Source organism: Marmota flaviventris, chromosome 5 (genome assembly GCF_047511675.1).
Source record: "Marmota flaviventris isolate mMarFla1 chromosome 5, mMarFla1.hap1, whole genome shotgun sequence".
NCBI lineage: Eukaryota > Metazoa > Chordata > Mammalia > Rodentia > Sciuridae > Marmota > Marmota flaviventris.
The window spans coordinates 10,854,851-10,874,495 of NC_092502.1; the positions used below are offsets into that span (position 1 = coordinate 10,854,851).

Genomic DNA, 19,645 nt, shown 5'->3' on the forward strand with positions numbered 1-19,645 from the left:
ACACACACACACACACATGCACACCGCGGAGTGGATCTCGCCTGTAACCTGTTTATCTAAATCTAATGTCCTCTCTCTGGGGATGAATAAACCACAGGGACGGCAAAGACATGCATGCCCAAGTTTTAAAAAGGGGTGTGGCCAGGTGCCGTGGCCCCCGCCTGTAATCCTAGTGGCAGGGGAGGCTGAGGCAGGAAGGTTGCGAGTTCAAAGCCAGCCTCAGCAATGGCGAGGCATTGAGAAACTCGGTGAGACCCTGTCTCTCAATAAAATACAAAATAGGGCTGGGGATGTGGCTCAGTGATCCAGTGCCCCTGAGTTCAATCCCCGATATTTTTTAAAAAAGGGGGGGCACACAGGGAATGTGGCTTTATGGCAGCCAGCACCACTCTGTAGACGTTAAATGACAGTATCTTCCCTCCAAGTCGGGATGAGGGGGCCTCGCCCAGATGCTGTTTTGCCCTAAGGCATCCTGCCCCCTCAGCCTGGAGTGCTGACCTCCTCTTTGAAATTGCGGGACAACACTCCCCCAAGACCCAGCAGAGCACGGGAGAAGTGCAGACCAGGGGTCCCCAAGGCTGGCCTCAGAGCAGCAGTATGGGCCTCCTTTGGAAGCACTGGACATGCATCTTCTTCTTCAGGTGCCGCAGACCTGTGGGGCAGGCTGCCCTGTGTGCTCAGGCTCCGGGACTGCTGGTGCTTACCCACAGGTGACTCTCACTGGCACAGACCCCCCTTGCTGTCTTCATAACCTTTCTCCTGGTGGCACCACATCACATTCCCTTGAGTAGTCCCCTCCCCACTGTTGGACCTTATGGTTAGGTGGCATTGACTCATCGCTCCCCCATCCCACCTCATGACCTGGGCTTGACCAGTTCAAAGGTTCTGTCTCCCTGATCATAGTGGCTGGTTCAAGAATGTGCTAGAGAGAGGGTGGATCCAATCAGAGTCAGCCCTGGGACTTTTACTGGAGTCTCTGGGAAAGATAGGTTTCTGCGGAAGTGATCAATCCCGTAGAACGTAAGCCTGGAACGACAGGGAAAGCTTCCCCGAGAGTAAAGCAAACATAGCAGAGAGCCAGGAGAGGAAACTCAGCACCTGGATCCAGCTTTACCTGACGCCAGATGCCCGGCTACTTTCCTGTTACACAAGCAAATGATTTTCCTTATTGACCCAAGTCACTTTCCATGTGTTTCAATCTCTTGTAGCCCAAGTAATCCCGAACAACACAGGAACAGGAGCAAAGGTGCAGCCTCCTCTCTTCAGAGGAGAGGCAAGGTCAATACACCTCATAGACGTAGTTCCAAATCCTGGCTTCACAGTTGCTTAATAACTGTGTGACTCTGAGCCAGTCCCTCTGCCTTTGTGCTCCTCCTTCCCTCGTGAAACAGGAATAACATGCCTTGAGGGGGTGGGGTGGACTGCTGGGTGGTGTAATAGTCACGGGCCACATTTGGGAAGTCACACTGGTGACCTGGAGCAAGCAACCTGGCGTCTCTGAGCCTCAGTTTCCTTGTTGGCAGGAAACAGGTAAGAGTTAGTATCTCAGAGGACTAAGCATGCTCTGAACCAGGTGGACCAAGGGAACTTAGGTCCAGGACAGTCTTAAAATCGGCGGGCACTGCTGACCCACCCCAGAGGGCGACCTGGGGCCTGCAGCTGCAGAGCGGTCAGCCCAGGGAGCAGGAACTTTGAAAGATCTCCCTCCATGGTAGAGCTGAACAGAAATTCTAGCAAGTGCTAATTAGGTCTGCGAGGCCCATGGGAGGGGGGGGCCAGTTAATCAGGGGCGGGCTCTGCAGGGGGCCCCAGGAAGGCCTACCTGCACCCCCCCTCCTTGCCAGGGCTGAAGCCTCCGCCAGGAAGCCAGGCACGTCCCCGGACAGCCTGCGAGGCTGAGCCCTGCCGCCATCTGGTCCCCGACTGTGCCTAATGTTTCTACCAGACCCACCGGCTAATTGCGTGGTGGGCGCACCCTTCACATCTGTAACACCTAATTTACCATTGTTCCTCTGGAGCCCGGTCCCACGGCTGGGGGGAGGGGGCCTCTGCCCTGTTTATGGGGCTTTCAGGCCCTGGGCATGGCGGCCTGGCCTGGCAAGGCTCCAGCCGGTGGGGCAGCCAGCAGGGCATCCCCCGAGGTCCTGCTCTGGGCCTGGGGCCACGAATCCCCGCAGCCTGCCCACAAGTGCAGCCTGTGGCACTGTCACACAGAGGATCCTCCTACCCGCCCCACCAGGGCCACAGCACATGTCTTGCTCCAAACTTTGGAGCTTGGTTCCCACTGCATCCTCAGCAGAGGCGGAAAGGAGAGAGTCAAGAGAGCAGTGCGGACTGGGAACAGCAGGCCTGGGCTGGCGTCTCCCTCTGGCCAGGGGTGGCCACCTGCCTCTAGTCCCAGCTACCTGGGAGGCTGAGGCAGGAGGATTACTGGAACCCACCAGTTCAAGGCCAACCTGGGCAACATGGCCACACCCTGTCTCAAAAAAAAAAAAAAAAAGTCTCAGCTGTGCCGTTTTCTCCCGGGGGACCTCGAGTCTGTTCCATGGCCTGAGTCTCCCAGGCTCTTGTGCCCATGGAACGGGGGTCCTGGTAACAGGGACAATGCCAAGCACTCACCTTCCTGGGAGCCCCATGCCAGATTAGGGAGTGGCACGTTATGGTGACCTCAAGGGCAGCTATGGAGTAGGAAGAGGGTCAGTCACAGGGGCAGAAGACCCACAGTGGGGGAGGTGTAAGGGCATCTCATCCCCAAACCAATGTGTGTCCTGGACTTGGGGCCCACTGTTGTTCTTGTCCCTTGAAACACTAGGGCCGGGTCCACCTCTCCTGGCTCAGCACGCAGACCCTGGGCACTGTCACCAGGGGCGGGGGCTGAGGACCAGTGCCACGGCCACCTTCTGCCCCACTCTCTGCTCACTTGGATCCTAGAAACCAACTTGGAAGGATGCTGAGAGGGTGTCCTGGCCCCAGGCTCGCCTCCGTCTGCATCTCCTAGGTCGTAACTACTAACTGGGCATCTAACAGGCTCTGTCGTCACTCGCTGGATGACCTGGAGCAAGGCACTCCCCCTCTCTGAGTCTCAGCCACCTCCTCCTGGAAAGAGCAGAGGGAGGACAGGAGGGAGCATTGGCAGAGGCCTTTCCAGAAGGAAGAACTTGTTGCTTTTCTTTAGCATAACATCAGCCCTGCAAGGTCAAAGGTGATGGGGCCCTGAGCGTGCCACTCCCAGACTGCCCAGCAGGCAAAGTGGCCAGAGATATTCAGGGGCTCCAGGTCCCAGGTCTCTGGACACTCCGTGAAACAGTCACCCGGAGGGTGCAGGGGGCTGGGGAGACCCATCCCCAGGCACCGGGAATACAACTTGTATCTGTCCTCCCTGGGGGGTGGGGGAGACAATGGGCCTTGAGACAGAGCCAGTGGATTGGTACTGAGACACCTGGAGAGAGTCGGGGAGCAGAAAGCAACCAGACCTGGACAGACTGGCCCAGGTCCGATTTCAGCTCCTCTGTCTACTGGCAGCAGGACCTCAGGCAGGTGACTGCATCTCTGAGCCTCTCTGTAAAATGGGGCTGAGAACACCTGCCTCAGACCACCTGGGGGGCCAACGAGATGGTGCTTGGTTCAGAACAGGAGCTCTGGAGCGCTGGGCTGCAGCTGCTAGAACTGGAGTTCCCTGCCCCCGGCGACTACGGAGGCCCCACAGCCTCCTCCCCCAGCAAGTGTCCTAAGAAGCCACCATCCTGGCTGGAAGAGCTCCCTGCTGTCCACGGTGCTCATCATGAACATGTTCCTTGTAACTCGGGAATGTCCAGGAAGCTCTGTCTAAACAGAGCCGGGCCCACATCTTCCCGCGAAGGGGACTCTAAAGAGGCAAGAGGAGGAAATGACCACAGGCCCTAGAGCCCCAGGGGAATAGGGGCAAGGCTTTGGGGAGGGCCTGGCGTGTGCTGGGAGGGGCGCCAGAGCCAGCAGCAGCAGGCAGCCCAGGGCCAGGGTGGATGCCCAGCTTGCCAGGCTCAGGGTGCTGGGCATTACTAGGCTAGCATCTGTCCTTCCTTCTCCTTTAAAGTGCAAGGTCCCTCAGGCCTGGCTGCCCATCGCACGCCAAGCCAAAGCTCCGGTCACTCTGCATCCCTCCAGTGCCCCCTCCCTTCACCCTGCTCTGGTCCCAGGGCTCCTTGTCTCCTGAGAGCCCTGCAGGCTCCAGCCCTCTGTCCCCTCCGCCTGGAGTTTGCGTCCCCTCCACGTGGAGGGGGATCCTCCCTCCTCCTTCCATCCTGCTCAGAAAGCCCACCTCCGAAGCCCCGCCCCCGGCAGCAGCCCCGCCCCCACCTGGCCTGATTTTTCCTGGGCTGGACTCTGTGTCCCCCAGGGTTGGCCTGCTCGGTTCTGTCCGTGTCCCCAGGGGAAGCACGCGCCCTGAGGGCAGCGGCCCTTTAGGTCGTGGAGCCCGTGTGACGCCGGCCCCCGGCAGGAGTGAACCCCGTCTGCGGGGTGGGGAGGTGGGACCTGGAGCAGCGCTGTGCCGCTTGACGCCTTAATTCCACGCGGAACCTTCCAGTGCTGAGGCCACAGAGCGTCTACCTCACAGGGAGGTTGTTTCAATAAACGGCGTTGGCGGAGAGTGAAGGCGCGACACAGGACCGCTGCCTGGGGACGACAGAAGCCCGGGGGCTGCGCTCTGGGTCAGGACCCAAGCTCAGGGACTCAGGGCGAGGTTCCCCAGGGGCCACTGTGCGGGGTGGGGCCTGGGGGCGGCCCTTGGTCTCTGGGCTGTGCCCTTGAAGCAGCCTCGGGCCTCCTCTTTCTCTGTTTTGCTTCTGCCATGAGGACAGCAGTTTGGATGTGCACAGGGACTGTCCCCCCATGTGCTGTGTCTCCACAAGCCCAAAACATGAGGGCCAAATGATCACGGACTGGACCCTCCAAACTGAGCCCAAGTAAACCTCTTCTTAGGCAGTTATCTCAGGCCTTCTGTCACAGTGACAGAAAGGGTCATCCCAAGGGTCTTGGCTGTCACCTGCTTACTGAGGGGCCTGGGCCAGTGGATGATCTTTCCGGGCAGTCTCTTCATCGGTCAAGGTGGGAGCACCGCTCCCCCACTGAGCGACGGATGGACATGCTGGCCCAGTGCCCAGGAAGCCACCAGAATGCGCCTGAAGCAGAGGCTCTCACCAAGCAGCAGCCACATAGAGAGGGGGCCCCGCCACGTCCTCATCTAGCGACCTGGACACCTGGCTTGGAGATTCCCAGCCTCGGTCTCCTCATCCAAAACCTGGGGTAGTAACTGTACCTTCCTCGCAAGCTCCCGAGGGCTCAGGGAGGCTGCCCACCTCCAGAACTTCACAGGCTCTAAGGAAGTGTCCAGAGCTGGGCGGGAAGTGGACACAGGCATGCGGGCAGGGCCTGGGGGGAGAGGGGCTCTGCACCTCCACGTTGGCATCAGCCCAGCAGGGAACCCTTCCCTGCCCTGTCCCCTCCTCTCCAAGGGCCTCGTGGGGACCTGTCTGGCCAGTCTCAGGGGAAGGAGCTTTCAAGAGAGGCAGATGACAGCAGCAGGACCCCAGAAGAGGGGTCAGAGGCCTCGGTCACTCTGCTGTCCCACGAGGAACACAGTTTACCAGGAAGAGACGTGGGCTGGAGCCAGGAGAAGCCAGAGAGCCGAGTCCCCCACTCAGCCCAGGCTCAGGGCCCGCGCCTCCCATCTGCTCTCAACCCGGGGCCACCTGGAGAACAGGCGCTGGAGCCACACTCCTCGCCCCCCAGGCGCGAGTCTGAGGACAGAAATCCCAGGTGCCAAACTGACCTGGACCCACTGACTATGTCCCCTGGTCTAGCCCATCTGTGAGGCAGGACTCTGTGTATGTATGTGTGTGTGTTGTTCTTCAATAACCTCCCAGACCTAGGGGACTGCCTGGCACTTAGTAGGTGCTTTATGAACACATTTCAGTGGATGAAGCCTTCACTAAATCAACAAATGAAGGGAGGTCCCACTGGGTTCCTGAAAGTGATGCTCCCCATGGGCTCTGAACCTTGGCCCGTAGGCCATGCACGGGAAATGCTGGGTGACAGTCACAGTGTCCCGTCAGACTGTCCTCTCTCTGAGGCTGCTTGCTCAGTGCTGAGCGCTGAGGGAATCCAGGAACAAATGACCCAAGGCCCCAGCCGGTGAGCAAAGACTAAGACCCACAGGACACGGAGCAGCTGCGCCGCCCAGCCCGCCCCAGCCACCACTCGCCTCGTGGATTTTTAAATAATTTGTCGGTTGTTTTTAATTGTTGAGGCAGTAATACTTGTTCATGAAACTGCAATATACAGAGAGGTGAAATAAATAGCTTATATATATAATATATATATAATATAGCTGGTTTTAAAGTATCCCCTTATCATTGGTGTACTAGTCACGTGAGCGAGAAGGTCCACAGCAGCGTCCTCCAGCACCGGGCACGCGCAGGGCGCCGCGGCTGGACGAGGCCGTCTGTCGTCGGAGTCGGGCGCGGAGCGCTGGGCGCCTCCCCTGCGCGGTGTCTCGGGACAGCAGACAATAAATAACTGACTGCAAACCAGAGAGCGATTTTTGTTGAGTCTGGGCAGGGCTGGGCTGGGGACATGGGGACGTTGTGGGAAGGGGCCCTACTTTCTCTCTCTCTTTTTTTTTTTTTTTTCTTTATTCTTTTCCTTCTTTCTTTGCTTTCAGAACCTTTGGGAAAAAGAACTTTGGTTTCTCGGAGTGTCGGCTCCCTCGTTGAGTCCTCTGGGGACAAGTTAGAGCTGCACTCCTGCAGCGAGAGGGGCAGGCACCCGTGGGCTGACAGCAGTCCTCTGCCTGAGTCTTGTCACCGGGGGGTTTCAAGTCAACAGTAAAATCCCATCGCCCCTCCCCCCAAGAGTTTTGGTTCAGTTTTTTTTTTTTTTTTGTCTTCTTTTAAACACAAATGTACAAAAATAGAGCTTCTTCCTTATTTTTCGTGTAAAAATATTCCTCTGATGCCGTTCTCGGGGAGTGTGAGTGGGTCCGGGGGGCCTCGGGCCTCGGCCTAGCCAGGGTGTGTGGGGCGGATCCTCCGAGACCGCTTGGTCACCGTCGTGTACTTGAAGGGCTTCTGCAGCTCTGCCTGCCCCTTGGGGTAGCGCTTCATGAAGTGCACATCCTGCTGGTTCTCCCGGGTCTTGGGGCCCTTTCGAGGCCGCCCCTTCTTTGTGAAGCCCACATACCAGCCAGAGTACTTGGCAGACATCAGAGCCGTGTAGTTGTTCTCCAGCACCTTCTCGATGAACACACACTCCTTGCTGGTGCCATCAGGCTGCAGGAGAGAGAGGAAGAGTGTTAAAGAAAAACGATCCAATGGTCCTTGTGGACCACAGTCCAGAGGCTGTGGCGATGGGATTTTGCAGCAAGGAAGAGAGACAGGGCTCAACTCCCAGCACAGCACAGGCAAGCCAGAGTTCACAGCTAAGGAGCACAGTGGGTACAGAGGATGGAGATGACTAAGAGGAAATGTCAGGGGTCAGGGGGATTCTAGTGGCAGCAACCTAATGGGGTCTCTGTTGAAGGCAGGCCAGTGCGACCAGACATCACCTGGGGGGAGGTGGAGCTGTCAGATATGGAGAGTGACCAAGTGTCAAGGGCAGAACTGCATTGCACAGTGGACCCAGGAAAAGCCTCAGCAGCCTGACCAAAGTTTGGCCCTGCAGAGTCTCTGACAGGAGGAGGTGACAGAGGGGAGCACAGGAGCGAGGGACAGAGCTCAGAGGAGCCAGTGTGACAAGTGGCCTCCGTGACTGGCTCACAGTGGCCACCTGACCCGGGTCATCCATTCACAGGGTGGCTTCAGACCTTTGCATAAGTGACCTCGAAAAACAGAGGCCTATTTAAACTTGAGGAATCCATAAGGCTGAAACAGAAGCGGCCATCGTGCCACCCAGAGGGGAACTCGTGTCTGGCCACCTGCACTCTCCCCACCTCAGATTCCTCACCGTCAAGTGGGACCATCACTGAGGAACGCTGCTTCTAAGCAAGCCTGAGCCACAGGAGGGACATGCTCAGGTTAATATTAAAGAACAGGGGGCTTCTCAGGACTGGCCTGGCTTCGTGGATGTGCCTGGACAGAGAGTGGGGTTGGCAGGGCTTCGTGTCACCTCCCGGAGCCAGCCAGTTGGCTCGGTGGGGACGAGTGCGGAAACACATGGGAAGGCCTGGATCAGCAGCCCTCGAGTTTCCAACCAACGTCTCCACATTCAGGCCGGGCCCACTCCTCGTTCCGGATGGCCGCCCGGCCACCTTGGAAGCCAGAGGTCTGGCTGTGTGCGGACCGAGGTGCAGGCTCCAGCCTTTTGTCTGAAGTGGGAAACGGGCTGCAGCTCCCGGGAACGTTCACCTCTGAGCGGAGGGCAGGCAGGGCCCTGCAGACGCGCTGAACTTGCAGAAAGGGAGACCGCAGAGTGGACAGGCGCAGGCCTGGAGACACCCTTGGGACCCAGGGGACAGTGAGAGTGGGACCAGCAGTGGGGGAACGTTGGGAGGCCAGCCAGGAAATGCAAAGGCAGGCGAGGGGAGTGGTGCCCGGGCTCTGGTCTCCCAAGGAAAATTCTGGAAGCTGCCTGTCTAACCTGAGTTCAGGTTCTTCAACTGGTCTTCAGAAACAATCAGAGCAAAGGGGACAAAGGCTTCGCCATGCTGCCTGCCCCACCCAAGGACCCTGCCTGGAGCACTTTCACCCTTCAGGGGTCAGCTAGCTGTGTGCCCGCCTCCTCTGGGAAGCTCCCGCCAGCGCCCTTCAGCTCCCCGGCCTCCTCCCCTCCTCCCTGGTTCCTCTAGGAGGCTCTCTACTCCTCTTCTGAACCCCCTGGGCGCCCCCGCCCCAGACCATCTAGCGTCTCCGCCTCCTCCTTAGCCCAAGCCAGGGACGGCCATGGCATCTACAGGTAGATGTCTGAGAGCCTCACTGATACGGTGGGGGTGACACAAACAAATCTAAAGAAAACAGACTCCACCTCCCGGATGCTTGACCAGTGCCCAGCGATATCCTAGAATGTCCCTCCTGGGGGACACGTTGATTAGGGAGGAAGAGCAAGAGGAGGGCTGGAGACCCTTACTGGCCCCGCTAGTTTCCCTACGCATTCCTTCAGCATCTATGTGTCGCTGACCACAGGTCAGACATGGCCACGTCCAGGTGTCGAGGTCCACCCTCTGCCCAAGGGAGGAAACAGAGCTCGCCTTGGACAAAGGGGCTTGCCCAAGGTCACGGGGCCTGCAGAGCTGGACTTGCTCACTTCTCCTCTGTCTATTCCAGAGAAGTCCACGGGCAGACAGGACAGGGAAGAGCAGACACTGCCCACCAAACCCTGCCCCAAACCCACAGAGCCGCCATCAGCCCACAGACGGCTGTTCAAGGCGCTAGAACACAGCACCAGAGCTCAGAGGCCGCAGGCTGGGCTCCCCCAGAGCACTGGGGGCCGCTTAGGAACAGCTGGGAGGTCTCTCTCTGGTGATGCCAGTGCCCCACCAGGAGCACAGGCAGGAGTGGGTAAGGACCAGCAGCTGGCCACACCTGAGCCTGACCCTCGCCTCTGCTCCTGACAGCAGGTGTGGCCTGCTGATCCCCTGCTCGGACTGAAACACACGCAGGCCCCAGCCCCAGAAGCACGGATTCAGTTGGCTCAGGCAGCAGAGCGTCCATATTGAGAGGAAGTCAACAGCTCCTCCCAGCACCTCAGTGACACAGTAGAATTCGATCCCCTCCCCCGACTCCCACCTCCGACCTCCTTTCCACACTGGATTCTGAGTCCTTCTATTTGATCTGAAGACTAAATCCTGATAACATCATCTGGTCCCTGGATCAAGCCTTACGTAAAACCAGACCCGTAGACTCTTTTAGCTATGTAAGCCAAAAAACTCTTTCTGCTTGAAGCATTGTGAGTTGAGTTTCAGTTACTTACAACCAAAGTGGTCTTAGAGGTATGCTGATGGACAGGGAGCCCCCTACCCTAAAAGGGTCTGAAGCTCTTTGCTGCCCCAAGAGGACCCCTCAATGGTCGTATTGCTAGACTCTGAAAACCACTCTGGAGTGAGAGGAAGTGCCGTCCTGGGACAGGTGGATGTGGCTTCAGAGAAGTGGCCTGAGCACGCAGGGGCTCAAGGGTAGGGCTTGGGCACCACTGACACAGGCAGCAGAGGGGGTGACTGCATGCAGGCTCTGGCCAGCGATGCCCACGGTCAGCACCAGGGTCAGGAAGCTGCCCTGTTGGGCCACTGCACAGGATCCGAGGCCAGGGGTCCCCAAGCTAAAGGAGTAGCTTGGTGACCTGGCTGCGAGGGGGAAAGGATCAACTTTATGGAGCCCCACATCCTTGCTTCACAAGGAGGGTGCTGAGCCTCAGGGCCAGGGGAGCCGTCTGACCCTGGGTTCCCACGGAGGCCATTCTGGCTGGAGGCGGGGTCGACCTCAGAAAGCAAGAACCTTTCCTACTTCTCTGCTGCTCCTGGAACCCCTCTGCTGAACGTGGGCAGGTGGATCCCGAATTGACCCTCAGGAGCTCCCAGGCTGGTGGGGGAAACAGACCCAGGACAGGCGGTGACAGCCCAGGTGAGCAAAGGGGCAGGGAAGGGTGGGGGGAGGACTCTGGGGGAGACTGACCAAGGGCCAGGGATGGCTAGAGGTAGTTGAAGGCTGAGCCAGAAGGAAGGCCACCGGCCAGGGCAGACTCTGGGGCCTGGGGGTGTGCTCTGGGCCGGAGGTGGAGGGCGTTGGACTCTAAGCGTGGGCAGGACAAGCCTGGGCAGCCGAGGAGCCTGGGAACCCACACCGGGAGGCGGCCGGAGCAGCCATTTCTGGCAAGGTGTGGGGCCAGAACCAGGCGGTGGCAGGGAAGGAAGGACACACCCCAGCCATCAAGGAGGGGAATCCCAGGACCTGGGCCTGGCAGCCAGGAGGGCGTGGCCCGGACTGCAGCCCAAGGGGCTCGATCCCAGCCTCAGGGGCCAGAGGGGGCGGGCCTGGCCAGCCAGGGAGTGGGACAGGTGGACGGGGCACCCTGGGCCGGGTCAGCACTGAAGAAAGGAGCTGGGGCTGGGGCCCCAGGGCAGAGGAGGGAGCGGCAGGGGGCCCGGCGGCCTCCTCCTGCCCACAGCCCGCCAGCTGAACCGTCACCAATATTAATGACGGGAGAGAGGGCCAGGGGGCAGGAAATCAGAGCCGGCTCCTGTGGAAGCAGTGACTCAGCGGCCAGCCCAGGGGCGGAGGGCGGCGGGATGGCCCAGGGACAGCCTCTCCTCTGACCCCAAGATGGCCCTCCTGGGGTCAGGATGCCGGGAACAACCGGGCGAGGCGGCTTGGTGGGCACCGGGCACGGGAGGTGCCGCCAGTCCCTTCTTTGGGGAGCAAAAGAGAAAAACGAGCCTCAAACTCAAAGCAGGTTGGGCCTGGGAGGAGGCCCAGGCGGGCAGCAGAACAAAGTGCCTGACGCGGGGCTGGGCCGCCGCCGCAGGAAGCAGCCAGCCGGCCAGGGGACTGGCCAGGCCAGGGGACCCGGCGCCCGCGCCCGGCCCCTGCCCCGACCCCCTCGCCGGCCCGCCTCGCGCTGGCTGAGTGAATCACTAATTAAAACCACTCCTCCATCCCCGCCGCTCTGGGTTACTATTATTTTGTTCTCTGAGCTGCTTGGCCTGGTACGTGCAGTGCAGCTGGAATCTCCTTCCAAACTAGGCATTGAATCCCGCCTAGTTCAAGTGTGGGATCTGGGACAAGTGCCCCTGGATGTGGCCAAGCCTCTGCTTTCCCACCTGTGAAATAGGGATGGTGCTGGTACCAATCTCTGGGATTATTTGGAAGCATTTTTGCTCAATGCCTGGAAGAAAGTAGGTGCTCAGTTAAAGGAAGCCGGTACCAGCATGTGACAATTCCCTGCACCTCCCTGGCCAGTATGGGTATGGGGCGGGGATAAGAGCTGGGGATTCAGGAAATCAAACCTGCCTTCACAAGAGGGGCCCAGCTCCCTTTACCCCAACAAGGCCCCATGAGCAAAGATAATCCCCAGGGCTTTGTCCCAAGGAGGAGGGTGAGGAGAGTCCCTATAGAGAGGAGACAGAACCTGACTTCACAGAGCTACCCCAGAGGCACCTTCCACTTAACCCCCAGGGGTAGCAGAGGGTGACCTTTGCAAGCAAGCGAGAAAGGAGGAACACAGAGAAGCAGCTCACGCCCCCAGCCCTGGGTCCACCCCACCCGCGCCCCAACCCGGCCCTAATTTGTTACATGCGGCTCTCTTGCCAGTTCCAAAGTAATAAAATCTTCCTGAAATGCTAGAACCGTGAGGCCCGGCGCTGACGAGGCGGCCGGCTTCCGGAGGCCGCTGCTGGGCGGCGCTCTAAACCCCTGGCGATTGTTAAAATGATCGCTGCAGCCACAGCCCTTGGGCTGCCGTCCCTCTTCGCAGACGTCAGGGACACGTAGGAAGGAGGCCGCAGAGCCCCTTAGACTTCTCTCAGGGCTGAGCAAGCCAGGTCTCCCGCCCGCCAGGAGAGACCAGGGCCCTGCCTGTGACCAGAGTCCAGCCACGGACGCGCCTGGCTGGCTGCAGGTATCAGCACAGAGAAGGGCAGGAGGAGGTGCCCGTGGGAACGGGGCCCGCGCAGGCACACCCCCTTCGGCCTTCCACATGGGGCTGGCAGGACCCCACCGGCCCAGCCCCCAGGTCCAGGAACGCAGGCCACCACTCACCTTCCCCACGAGCTTGCCTTTGCGGTTCATGCACAGGTAGAACTCCGTCTCCTTGCCCTTGATCCGCACTTGGCTACCGAAGGTGTCCGTCTCCACTAGGAGCTGGGCTTGGAAGGGCAGAAGGAGAAGAAGACAGGTTTTTTAAAGTCTAGTCCTAAAGGCTCAGCAACCTGGTCCCTGACTCTATCCCTGGTCCCTCTGTCCCCCCAAATCAGGCAGGAGACAGGCCTCTGTCAGGTCCCATGAAAGCACCCTGCCCCCAGGGCCCAGAGAAGGACGCTGGGGGCATCTGTCCCACCTTCCGGCCTCTCTGCTCCTATGTGGGACCCAGAGGGCTCCTGCTGCCGTTCTGCCCCGTGGCTAGACACCAATGTTCCCTCCTCCCCATCACCCCAGTTCTCCAGTCCCCCCACTCCCCTCCCTGCCGCAGGTCGGACAGCGGCACCCCTGAGAAGCCTTGGTCTCTGGATGCAGGGAGCAGGCCGACTCACGAGCGCACACAAGTCAGTTGGAGGCTCTTCCCCCAGGCAGACACCGGAACCCCTGCAGGTGCCCCGACATCTCTGCCCTCGATGCAGCAAGACACTGGGAGGAGGCACATGCCCAGGGAAAGGGATTCAAGATGTTCCACTTCCCTCCTGTTGGGCACCAAAGCTACAGGATAACTAACTATCTCCCAAGGGCCAGAAGTCCCAATCAGGACCCAGTTCCTCCTCCTCCAGGGTAGGACACACCATGCTAGACCACCGTGTTCCACAAGGCCTCCCTCTGGGTAACCAGTGTGGAGCCTCTAAACCCCTGACTGAATGGGAGCTCAAGAAACTAAAGGGTGACTGTCCCTCCAATAGACATGCTCTGTCCAGACCCTTCCCCTCCCTCTGCCAGTCCACACTTTTCCCCAACAGGGTGCTGTGTGACTTGAGTAGGTCATACAACCTCTCTGAGCTCCCTTTGCTCTCTGGCTGCGAACCCCCATGTCTGGTTCCCCCAGCAGCACTTCCCCTCCCACAGCTGCTTTCTTTGGCTGTGGTAATTCTCTCTCTCTGCCTTCCCTGACCTTCTGCTTCCCAGCACCTGCCCCTCCCTCACCCACAAAAGTTTAATTCCAGTGACAAGGGACTTGCTTCTCCATAACAAACATCACAGCCCCAAATTCCTGAGTACAGTATCCTTGGAGCCACAAAATGTGTACCTCAGTGCCCCTAAAATACTCTAGGTATGATTTTAATAAAAAAAAAAAATCACAAATATAGCCCCCAGTACCCTGTTGTGCAAATTGAAACCAGGTGGAGCTCGGGATTTCCAGTAATTAATTCAGCCCGCCTTTGACACCGCTGCTAATTAAACACCACCACCCCCTTTCCAAGGGGGGAAAGGAATTTACATAAAATTTAAAGATCTAACAGGAATCCAAGCACTCTGGGGACGGGAGGCCGACTTCTCCACCGCCCCCAGGGGACACTGAGTCAGCAACCTGAACCCACTGAGCTGGGGAGGCCCGGCCACCCCGCTGCCCCTGATCCAGGCCCTGTCCCCGGCCGGAGATCCACTCCCAGGGTGGCTTCCTCCGTCCCCTCACCACGCTCTGGCCTCGCAGTGGTGAGGGCTTGGGGACCAGGACAACCCGGGGGGTTCCACCGGGCAGCGGAGGTATCGGGGTGCAGGCGCTGGAGCGCAGGGAGGGGAAGCGCATGCACAAGGACCCGCGGGCCTCAGTCTCCGCACCTAGAAAATGGACCCACCCGCGAGGACTGTAGGACACGACAGCTCCGCTCTCCGAGGATGGGAGGGGCGGCAGCAACTGGGGTTTAAGTTTCCTAAAAACTGAAAAAAACCAAGCTGTTTTCCTATTAAAGAAAAAAAAACAGTGGAAAAACCGGGACGGGTGCACGGGGTGGACAAGGACCCGCTCCCAGGGCCGCCTGCTGCCCCGCCTGCTGCCCAGGGAGCGCCCCGCCCGGAGCCCTTCCTGTTCCAGCGGTGCATGGGGCTGGGGCCCAGGACACCCCAGATAAGTCCCAGGGAGACTCTGCTCTGCCAGCCTCCTCCCAGCGCCTCTGGGCCTCTGTCCTCAGAAGGGCCTCCACCGTGCCCAAGCTCTGCCTCCCGTGCCAGCCCACCGACGCCGCGCATGCCCACAGCTGGAGGGTCTCTGGAGGAGGCAACTGAGGTTCAGACCCCGCGCCTCTTCTGCAGATTCTTGAGCTCAGGGACGAGGTCCCAGCTCTGGGGAGCCCTGCCTCCCGGCGAAACCCCCACCGCTCTTGGCCAGGGTGGCCAGCGGGCGCCTGGTCTCTGCTGGAGCTGCCGGCAGAGCTGGCCTGGTCCGGGCCGGACTGCACCTCCACCCACTCCGCAGCACCAGGGGGTCTGCGCCTGGCCCCCTCGGTGCCAGAGGAGACAGAGCCTGTCCTTCCCGCCCACCCCCAACAGCCTGCAGAGGAGTGACCTAGACTCTGCTCAGCGCATGACATAATGAGGAGGGACCCGGGCCAGAATTATGTAAAGTCCTCAGGGAGTAATAGCAGCAGCCGTTCTCAGAGAGAGAAGGAGAGAGACTCCACCCAGGCCAGGTTCGCCCAGCGTCCCTCACCCCCTCCCAACACCCACGTCCCCAGGATGCAGCTCTCAGAAGCCTGAAGCCTTCTCTCGGTTCCATTCTTGGGGCCTGCGGCAGGCCAGGCTGAGGGGTGGTGACTCCTCTCCAGCTTGGGCAATTCAGCAGGGGCTCCCTCTGCCATCCTGGCCCACTGGTCTCCCCTGCACACATCAGCCAGAGGAATCCTTCTAAAATATCAATTTAATTACACCTCTTCCCTGCTAAAAACCTCCTAGGGATCTTCAACCCACTTAGAATAAAATCCAAACTCTTGACTAGGACCTACATCCCTGGCCCCTGCCCTTCCGCCCTCCTCCTGCCCCAGCCAGCAGCCGCTCTTCTAACACACCCAGCATGCTCCTGCCTCAGGCCCTGTGCACTTGCTGGCCCGGCTGCCTGGAGGCTGCCTTGCCCCGAGCATCCCATAGGGGCTCCTCATCTCCAGATGGCCACTCAGATGTCACCTCCTCAGAGAGGCCTTCCTTGACCAGGCTGTGTAATGTTGGCACCACCTCCCCAAGTCCAGCCTGCCTCAACCTCCTACACCATCCTGTGTTAAAGTTTGAATAAGGGTCCCCCCAAAGGCCCCAGGAAGAAAGGCTCGGTCCCCAGCCCATGGCACTGTTGGGAAGTGGCAGAACCTGTTAAGAGGTGGGGCCTTGTGGGAGGAAGTAGGGGTCACTGGGAGTATGTCCTTGGAGGGAAAATTGGAGCCTACACCCCTCTTGCTTCTGTTTTTGCTTCCAGGTGACCCTGAGGTAAGGGCCTCCCAGGCCACGCACTCCTGCTGGGACATGCTGCCTCACCAAGGCCCAAAAGCAATGAGCCGACTGACAATGGGCCAAACCTCCAAAACTGAACCAAAATAAACCTTTCCTCTTTTAAAGTTGATTCTCTCAGGTGTGTTGGTACAGTGACGGAAAGCTAACACAATTCGTTACCCTGTTTATTGTCTGTTCCCACTTACAAGAAGGTGAGTTCGATGGGGACAAGGATCTATCTGCTTATTATCTCTGTGACATCCAGCCCCTATTCCAGGCCTGGCTCATGGGAAATGACCAATAAGTAAGTTCTAACAGGTACATGAACAGCTCGCCATATAGGTATGACCAACACTGAGAAGTAAGGAGAGCTGGGCGCGTGGTACACGCCTGTGATCCCAGCAAGTCAGGAGGCTGAGGCAGGAGGATCTCAAGTTCAAGTCTAGCCTCAGCAATTTGGTGAGCCCTACGCAATTTAGCAAGACCCTATGTCAAAATTAAGAATAAAAAGGGGGCTGGGGTGTGGCTCAGCGGTAGAGTGCTTGCCTCGCACCTGTGAAGCGCTGGGTTCCATCCTCGGCACCACATAAAAATAAATAAACAAAATAAAGGTATTGTGTCCATCTACAATTAAAAATATATATAAATTTTTAAAAATTAAGAATAAAAAGGGCCGAAGATAGAGCTCAGTGGTAAAGTGTCCCTGGGCTCAATCTGCAGTAGCAAAACCCAGAAGCTAAAACAGAGATTCAGGGAGGTGAAGGAAAATGCCCAAGGGCACTCAGCTGTGACGCAGGAGGAGGGTGTGGACTTGGCCTCTGACTTCAGTCAATGCCCTTGACCACTCTGCTCCTTCCTGCTGAGGTTCCTGGTGTCAGGCCACTTGCTAGAATGCTGGGCTCCCACTCACTCATCCCCAGCCTCAGTAGCAAAGATAAAACCCAAAAGAAGAAACCCTGTCCCTCTGAACCAGGACAAGGTGACCTATAAGACCCCTTTAGCTTTGTCTGGCTAGATCGTATCAGTAACTCACATTTATGGAGAGCTTCTGAGGAGCAGGCACTCTGCAAACTACCTTCCATGTGCTATGTCAGTACTCCCAACAAGAGTCCTGTGAGGGCTGGGCACGGTGGCACACACCTGTAAACCCCCCCTGCCTGCCCCCAACGGGGCTTAGGAGGCTGAGGCAGGAGGACCGCAAGTTCAAAGCCAGCCTCAGCAACTTAGCGAGGTGCTAAGCAGCTCAGTGAGACCCTGTCTCTAAATAAAATACCAAAAAGGGCTGGGGATGTGGCTCAGTGGTTGAGTGCCCCTGAGTTCAATCCCTGGTACCAAAAAAAATTTTACAAAGTCTTGTGAGGTTAGAACTCTGGTCCTCATCCCTACTGCACAGGCAGGAAGACTGTCCCCAGGGCCACACAGTGAGGGAGCTAAGAGTCACACCTAGGCAGGCTGCCTGAAGTTTGGGTCTCCCTCTCCCCCTCCCCCACGTCCTCTCCTGGGAGGACTGAGTGGAGGTGGGGTCTTCTCCCGGGCATCAGAGCAAGAAACAGAGGCCCATCCCTCCCACCTCCACTTCCAAGTGACTTTGAGGAAGGAGGGATCCCTAGGGTGACCTTGAGAGGCACCCAGGACAGAACTAGATGACAACCAGCCAGCCAGGGAACCTTCCCTCTGGAGAAGGGACGAAGGCGCTGCACAGACCCAAGGAGGAGTCAAGATGGGGAACCCCTGCCACAGCTCCCCCAAAAGGAGCCCACTGGGCAGGCACCTCCAGGGATGGCCCAGCCACGTTGGGTGCAGGAAGGTGCCGGGAGACACACAGCAGGGCTCCTTGGGGACAGGCAGAGCAGCCCAGAGCCAGAGACTCAGGCCGAGGGACAGGAGCCTGAGGGCAGATGCAGCGCAGGCCTGCAGTGACACAGGAGAGAGGAGGGGCTCAGATGTCCAGGTGGACTGCCGGACAGGTGCTGGGCCTCCCTCTGAACACTCTGGCCTCAAAGGTGGGGACAGGAGTGAAAGATGCCAAGAGGCAGCCAGAGACCTAGGGAGGGACGGAGCCAGCCAGAGACACAGGAGCCGGGGCCCAGAGAAGAGCCACAGAGAACATGGCCAGACCGTGGGCAGGCTCCCCAGGACTACGGGGGCTCGGGCCACACGGGGCGCACAGGGTGCTGCAGCCACCCGCAGTGACAGTTCTAGTGCTGACCGAGCTGCTGGCCCAGTGCCCGGCATCGTCCTCCAGCGAAGAATGCCCTTGGCCCCAGAGGCGCTGGGAGGTCACACTGGGTCAGCCCTCCCTGCTGCTCTCTGAAGGTGGGCCAGGTGGACAGACAGGAGGCCAGGAGAGGAGGAGGGTCTCCTCCCTAGAGACGCCCCCCCCATCTCCTCTCCCTGTCCCTGTCCCCCCCCACACACACACACACGCCCACTGAGGCCTGTCCTCCAGTTCCCCTTCTGAAGTCCCTGGAGGGCGTTCGCAGGCCACGTAGGTTCACCAGAAGGGAAGAGGGGAAGAAAATCAATAGAGCTGATCAGAAGCTGCATTTAACCCTCGCTGTCGCTCTAGGTACCACGGCAACTGCGGAGTGGACAAGACAGGGGACCACTTCCCACTGGGCCAGAGGTCATGTGACAGGAGCCCAGAGGGCAGGAGACTAAGCCTGAGAGGAAGCCCACCCCCACCCCAGCCAGAAGAGCTCAGAGGGGAAGCAGGTCTGTGGGTCTCCGCATCCCCAAGGCCCTGTCCAAGGCCAGAGGAGGAAGGAGGGGCCATGACCTGCCACACACACCACCGCGCAGCGCTGTGCCAAACACGGCCCAGTGCCCCAGTGACAGTGACCCCGCCACACTCCCAGGCGCACCAGGACCCCGCATCCACTTGCTCAGATGCATACTGAGCACCTCGGTGACAGGCTCAGGGCACAGGGTCTGCGGGACCGAGCAGAAGCACCTGCCGGACCAAGAGCCAAGTACCAAAGAGCCAAGGGGCCTTAAGGCAGCCATCGAACCAGGAGGAAAACCACGTGAAGGGAGGTGCAGTCACGAGAACTCTGGGGACAGGGTCCTCAGGCCAGGGGGACATGGCTCGAGGAGCCAGGGACAAGGCATGGGGGCCCAGTGGTGATGGGGGCAGTCTCGGGGGCTGGGCCAGCGCAGGCCTTCAGGAAGACTCAAGAGCCTTTAGTCTAAGTGACATGAGTGCCCCTGCACCGGGGGGGAGTGACGTTTGGACTGGGGGGGTGGAGGATGGCCTGGGGGTTGGACTCAGAGCCGGGGTCCCTGCAGCCCCAGCCACACCAGTCATCCCACACCTAGCCCTCCAGCAAGTACCAGCACAGGGACACAGGGACAGAAGGGCCCCCCGACCAGTTCAGCAAAAAGCCCCACAAGATGCCCCACCCCGGGGCCCCCTTACTGCTCTGCCCTGAGACCTGCCCTCAGAACCACGTGACGAGGCCTCATCCACCTGCACCCCACACACCAGAGCCTCCCAGACGGGAGAGGAAGCCCCCTTCCCGCAGGGGGGAACCCTCCTCCCCAACTGCCCCTGCATCCAGGTG

General features: G+C 59.1%; 1 protein-coding gene across 1 annotated transcript in view; it reads right to left on the reverse strand.

The window, feature by feature from the left end:
* Positions 1–7,040: 7,040 nt before the first annotated feature.
* Positions 7,041–19,645, reverse strand: part of Fgf18 (fibroblast growth factor 18) — a 28,244-nt gene continuing 15,639 nt past the window's right edge. Inside the window, exons 4-5 of the mRNA XM_071612789.1 lie at positions 12,723–12,829; positions 7,041–7,307 (exon numbers count right to left, since the gene is read on the reverse strand). Of these exons, the coding sequence (XP_071468890.1) occupies positions 7,041–7,307; positions 12,723–12,829 (374 nt within the window). The remainder of the gene's footprint in view (positions 7,308–12,722; positions 12,830–19,645) is intronic.